General features: G+C 36.1%; 1 protein-coding gene across 1 annotated transcript in view; it reads right to left on the bottom strand.

Moving 5' to 3' along the window:
• Positions 1 to 261: 261 nt before the first annotated feature.
• The window catches only part of LOC113819474 (solute carrier family 45 member 3), an 11,644-nt gene continuing 4,932 nt past the window's right edge, over positions 262 to 6,973 (bottom strand). The window contains exons 4-6 of the mRNA XM_070116211.1: positions 6,231 to 6,477; positions 5,713 to 5,936; positions 262 to 5,331 (exon numbers count right to left, since the gene is read on the bottom strand). Of these exons, the coding sequence (XP_069972312.1) occupies positions 5,074 to 5,331; positions 5,713 to 5,936; positions 6,231 to 6,477 (729 nt within the window). The 3' untranslated portion in view covers positions 262 to 5,073. The remainder of the gene's footprint in view (positions 5,332 to 5,712; positions 5,937 to 6,230; positions 6,478 to 6,973) is intronic.

The raw sequence follows: 6,973 nt of genomic DNA, 5'->3' as shown, positions 1-6,973 counted from the left end.
GGAGAATGAATATCACAATGATAAAGGCTATTGAATACTCCAGGTTCACTATTAAAATTTTCCTTCCCTTTAAAGGAAATTTAAGAGTAATAACATGAGATACTACTACTATTTTTTGTTTTTTCCAAGTAGGAATTTTTATTTCTTGACATAAAAAATTCTGAATAGAGGACAAATCCAAATGCCCTACCTTATAATGACAGTAAAAAGAGAGAAAGAAAAAAATTCTTTATGAGGTATAAGGATAAAATAAAATGCCACTCTTTGACGGGATTTATTAACAACAAACTTTTAGATTGATTAAAAATATATGAACAATAATCTCACTACTATCATGTGATTGTCTTCACTTTGTATGGAATTTAAATCAAAACAGTAAATCACAAACAGATGAAATGAAGTCCCGACAGAGAATCCAATTCAACGTCCTCATCCACGTTCATTTCACTTTTGTCCTTCAAGTGGTCGAAGTCATTTGCAAATGTTCTCGACTCACAGTTTTTGGATCTATTGTATACTCGGGTTATTGCAACAAAACTCCAAGATTGTGGAATGAAACTGCAACACAATGAAAATATATTTCTTTAAATAACAGATTTTTCCCCCCCAACTACATTCTTGAATATATCTATATATAAATCTCTCTAACACATCGTAATATAGACAGAAAGAAAGAAAAAAGTGTGCATAAATTTTCAAATGCAGGAACTTACATCTAGCTGATCTAGGTAAGAAGTGAAAGAGCCAATAACTATCTCTGAATACCATGAATTTAGGACAAGACAACTGATTGCTTTGAAAAAAAAAGGCAAAGAGTAATGGTTGTAGAAGTGACAAAATATTCCTGATGATTGTGAGAAACAAATACAGAGCTTCCTATTAGTGCCCTGAAACAAAACAAAGTCAAAAGTTCTATTTTCTTTTGAATGGCTTTTCCTATAATGTAGGCTTTTCCTATAATGTATCCATTTGAAAATTAACGTACTACTGTCTGAAGGGAAAGCAATAATTATTTTTGTTTTACCTATTCTTACATGCTTGCAAAGTAAGCAAAAAAAACACTAGAATGAATATTAAAATAAAAAAGGATACCTCTCAACTACAGATTCCTGCATCTGAAATTTGTGCAAAGAAACTATGGCAGAGGGAGTGGATAAGCTCTCTCTGCAGACACAAGCTGCAAAAATTTCATTAGCATCACACAAAAAGGACTCTATGTAACAACTGAAACTAATAAAACTATTTCAAATTCTAGTTTACTTTGTGCAATTCATCCGAGAGATACTGCACCTTGTACATTTTAAAACTTTGTTTTCTTCGCTTCCATCGCACAATTCCAAAAATATACAAGGAAAGCAAGCTATGTGAAGAACAACCTAACAACCAAAAAACCAGCTCTTCATGGCATTATTTTGGTTGTATCAGGAACACCACCAACCAAAGTCAAGAATTAATGTAAAGACGTACATTATGGACCATTGCTGTAATTTACAAGATACCAAATTCAATCCTTAACACTTAAGATTTCAGTCTTTTAAAATTTTGTTTCTGCTCACTACTCTGACTCTCTCTCTCATGCTTGCTGTCATCAATCATTCACTTTATCCCCTCTCCCTCTCCATCTTTGTCTTCTACCCCCCGCCCCCTCTCTCTCTCTGCTTCCCTCCCTCCGTCCCTCCCTCTCCATCTCTCTCTCTCTCACTCTCTCTCCCTCTTCCATTCTTTCTCTCCATCTCCCTTTCTCTCTTCTCTCTTCTCTCTCTCCCTCTCCCTTTCTTTCTCTCTCCCTCACCCTTTCTTTCTCTCTCCCTCACCCTTTCTTTCTCTCTCCCTCACCCTTTCTTTCTCTCTCCCTCTCCCATTCTTTCTTTCACCTTCTCACTCACTCACTCTCTTTCTCTCTTTTAGGTTTAAGCAAAAGTCAGCCTACAGAAAAGGAGTTCTAAAACCTTCATACCAATTTTTTTCATTCTCAACATTCATCTTATTTACTGTTTTATTGTACGTACATTCTGTGATTTCTCTTTTATTATTCATAAATCTATGTGTCAAATTCACTACAAGGATAAATAATGATGATAATAATAATAATAATGAACAAAGTAATTAACAAGAAATTTATAATATATAAGTACAGACCATAAAATCAAAAATATAAATATGCATCAATTAAAAAACCTTTAAAAAAATACTGAAGATTGGAAAATTGTTATCTGAATTAATATATTAATTATGTAAAACTATTTCTATCTTCCTACCTACTTATTTCTATCTTTTGACCTGGGAACATCACTTGAAAAAAGAAAAGAAAAAATTTGTACGACATCACCGAGTTCCCCTGCGAGTGTCCCTCATCTCTATCCCTCCCATGGAAATGCATTGCTGTCACTGCCTTGGAGCTGAAATGACCTTCTACCTTGTGGTTTCCTCAATTCATAATGTTACATCTATTTTCATTGCTAGTGTCCCACTGCTTACACACTACAGTCTCTTTTACGTAAAAAAGGATCTGGTGGTCAAACAGTCAAAATTAACCACTGGACCTAAGAAGCAAAAAATGTATCAAAACTATATGGTAATATCAAATGTCACTATGTATATAAAAAATCTACCCATTACGCAAATATGTCTGACTCATACGTCAAATTCAGAGATAATCTTTGAAAGTTGCTTGGATGGAATGAGATGCGTTTAAAAAAAATGAGAAACCAGTCTAATCCATCTCTACTGAAGACCTGCAGAAGACACAGACTTAAATACACCAATTCTGTGCTTTTAAGGCAAACAAAGAATCCTACTGCATGGAAATTTTTGACCAGAGGATGCAATTTAAACAATTTTTTCTTTATATAAAATAAGTCTGGGTGATTAAACATGAGCATCTTTAACCCCTACTTGATGAGGTTAATAAGGAATATACAAATTACATTGAAGTTCATAAAAACAGAAAAGCACATCATTAGCACATTCCTGAAATTACTTATGCACAAAGACAACACAAAGACAAACATAAAATTAAACACTGATAAACCATCCTCAATAAGTTTGTGCTTTCTCATAACAATGAAAATTGTTCTTTCAAAAATGCTATGGTTTATTTGACATGATTACAATACTGTCTTTTCAATACTGTTCAGACCTGTTGTCTAAAAAAAGTGCACACCATAAGTAAAAAATTAATTACACTTTATGCGTCATATGATTTGCATTCACAATTCAACTTTATGTATTTCTCAAACCTGCTGATAGAAATGCTTTTTATATAAATTCTCTATATAAATTTTCTAAAGTAAACAAAAATATGAGATTGATAATTCATACAAAAACCATGGAACGACCTTTCTATTCCAGGCTGAGAATGAACTTAAAATTATGCAAGCATCCACAAGAGACAGCAGTTGCCACATCTACTGATACCTGGGAGTAGGAAGGAGAGTGGAAGAGCTAAAGGTATGAGGAAAACAGCCCTCTTATCAACTAAATACTGTTTAGGACAAGGTGACCCAAACCTTCCATGTGGCATTGCCTTTGTAGTTCCACTGAAACAAAAGCAGGCCGACCACAGCTCTTCATATCCCTCATATTCCCTCAGTGCCTCTTGCTCTGCCACACATATTTGTCTTTAATAAGTCCTTGTTCTCATGAGAACCGAGAACCACTACTGACTGAAAACTGCAAGTTGCAAAGGAGAAATAGAGGATAAAACAATCAACTAGGAAAGTTTGCTCCCCAAATTCCTTCCCCTTAAGGTTCTCGAAAGTGATGATATTACATCACTGTTCAAGTGTAACTAATTCTTCATAGTAAGTACCATCAGCACCAACCGTAGCTCTTGAAAACAAATACAGTTTGCAAACAGTTAATAGATAAAAAGCTAAGCAGACATAGTTATGGTATTCTTATCATTTCTGTTCAATTAGCAACAGAACAAATAAGTGTATATCACCATGGATAAAAGAGAGCTTCCATAATGTCTGGATTCAATGGCTCTGATTCTATATTATGCTACGAAAATTAAATATATGCAATGTCTTTACTTCAAACTAATGATACTTTGTATCAATGAAAAAAGAAAAAGTACAAAGAAAAGAAATGCTACACAATTTCTCAAGTTGTAAGTTTTCAAGATTAAGCAACAAATACATGAACACAGAACACTAAAGTATGTAAAGTAAAAAAAAAAATAATAATTTGTTCTTCCCGTTGTTCTGTTCACAATGCTTCCTAGCACCACTAATGACACCTACTGACCCACAGCACTATAGTAGCCCCACCCTGCACACTCATAAAGACCTCCAGTTAGGACTTCTAAAGTGCTCTCTAATATTATGCCTAGAGGACTTAAAACTACATAGATAAATAAAAATTGGTAAAAAGTAGAGAGAAAAACAATGACTATTAGAGACATTGGAAAGGATAAAAGTGTATATATGTATGTGTGTGCATATATAAAAGTATATGTGTAAGTATATATATAAATATAAAAATATATAAATATATATAATTATCTCACATTACCTAGAACACTTTCTTTCCTTTTGCATAAGGATAATCTGTACACAAAAATACAATAAAAACTTGTGCTTAAATCACCACAAGAGATTGGGGAAATAATATGTAAGATTACTTTGGCAGCACTAAAAGTGAACATGACACAAAATGATCTTGTTTTCATTTTTTTTTTTTGTTCCTTAAATATTGAACTTGACAATGTTCACACTTCCCAACACATGGATCACCTCAAACATCATGTCAGAGTTTCATACTGAACACTGCTCGAGTGAATCATACACACATGAGGCTGCCTGACTGTTCTTGTGTGCTCACAGTTCAGGCAATACAAATACATTACCATATAAACAAAATAAAACCTTTGGGAAAGACTTGACACACATGACAAACCATCAATCTGTCATCTCCTGATGCAGTATAGAAAGGATACATATAAATAAATATAAAAAGACCATATAAATACACCAGCAAGATACACAGAAGTACATAACTCATAAATTACAAAAGAGGATCGCCCAGTCCTAAGACCAGACAGGTCTAAGGCCACGAAGGTGAGCGCAGTTAGAATCCCCCTGCCCTGAGCTGCTTCAGGTGGTGGTCGTTGAAGACAACACGTGTTCCACAGTACACTGCCACCAACCCTGTCAACGCAGATACTACCATATATGGGAGAGCTGAGCCAGTCAGGTCCACAAGTGGTCCCATAAACACCGACAGGATGATCTGCGCAAGGAAATAGGCCGTATCCAGGACTGCAACATCCGTCCCCAGCCCTTGCTCCTCGCCAAACTCCGAACTGTTGCCGTCCCACATATACAGCTGCCGAGGGAAGGTGAACTTATTACTACACTCCATTATATGCAAAAAGAAATCACACATTCATCTGCACAGCTTTATGTTGCAGAAGGATAGAATATACACAGTATAAAAGGAATAATAGTAAAAGATAAACAATAAGAGGAAAGAGAATAAAGATGAACAGTAAAAAGGAATTAGAATAAAAAAACATTTGTAAAAGTGGTTGAGAGTACAAGATAAAAAATAATGGGGAATAAGAATAAAATATAAACAGTAAAAGAGGAGAGACATGACAGAACAGAAAGAAAGAAAAATAAAAGGTCCTTTGTAAATAAACAATGCTAACAATCCATTTTCATATAATCTAAAGCCTATTCTAAAATTGAAGAATTGAAGACTTACTTGGCGGTCTGAGTTATAAAGCGTGACCAGCATATTTGGTGTCGAGGTGAGAGCTGCGAAACCGACTCCAGACAAGGCTGTTACAACATTGAGGAAGGGCACTGTGGGTGCAGCAATAGTTGCCGTCATGGTGATTGCGAAGATGAAAAGTCCACCGATGAACACAGCACGGTGACCTAACAAGCGGACGATGTGTTGCTGGATGAAGAAGGCATATAGGCAGGCTAGAAGGCAAGGGAGGAAAAACAAAGGGATTAAATGTGGCATACCAGACATGCTTCTGGAATGAGACATGTGCTATCCACAAATTTGTAGTGGCCTGCATATCATTTACCTAGATTACTGAGATTCCAATCTTAATCCCAAAGTGAATATACACATACACTTAAGAGGGAAGATTGCAATATGAGAGAAAATTTCCTTTGCATGTAAGTGCATGAATGTATGACATGTTTCATTGCTTCTCATCAGGTAAGAACAATAAAATCTGCTTTGAACAACAAATGTCTGACACCCACCTGTAAGGCTATGCAGGAAGAGGCCCCAGGACCCCATTCTGACCCCCTCATCATACAATACTGCTAGTTCTGTGTGCTCCTGGGCATCGGGCAGCCCACCATACATGTACTGGCCCACAAAGTCCGTGAAAAACATGTTGTGGCACATGAACCCCATCCAGCCAAAAAGCTCAGCCAGGAACAGCCTCCGAAGCACTGTGGGGGCACTGCTCACCTTGTGCCAAGTGCCCATTGGTAGTTTGATGATCTGCAGAAAGATATGGTCACAGTAAGCCATGCTGGAAAGTGTAAACTTACAGGCTGAATCAGCTGTTGTTAGGAGTTCAAGTTCATTCCACTACAATATGTATGAAAACTGAGCTTCAGGATATCATCTATTTAAACTGACTGTATATCACGTTCATCTAGACAAAGGCTGCTAACATTATTTTAGGGTTTTCGGGGTCTTGTGCATATATATGTGTTTGGATGCGTTATAAGTTCCTAAAGAGCATGTGTGGATACTCGACCACTGCCTGACTTTCCTTGTACCTCTAAATAGAATCAGTGTCTGATGACCGCACTGAGAAAAATGTAAAACTAACCTCAACTGTGGAAGGTTATGGTCTACCATAGCCTCACCCAAAGCCAACATTCTGTTACACTGACCTACTTTTTTCATAAGGAAATGCATAGGTAATAGTTTTCTTACAAATGGGGAAAAAATGCTATTGTGAGGGCTGCAATGGACCCTTTAACTGGCT

Source organism: Penaeus vannamei, chromosome 38, assembly GCF_042767895.1.
Source record: "Penaeus vannamei isolate JL-2024 chromosome 38, ASM4276789v1, whole genome shotgun sequence".
NCBI classification, from domain to species: Eukaryota; Metazoa; Arthropoda; class Malacostraca; order Decapoda; family Penaeidae; genus Penaeus; species Penaeus vannamei.
The sequence above is the reverse complement of the archived record's forward strand: the minus strand, read 5'-3'. Positions and strand labels throughout refer to the sequence as shown.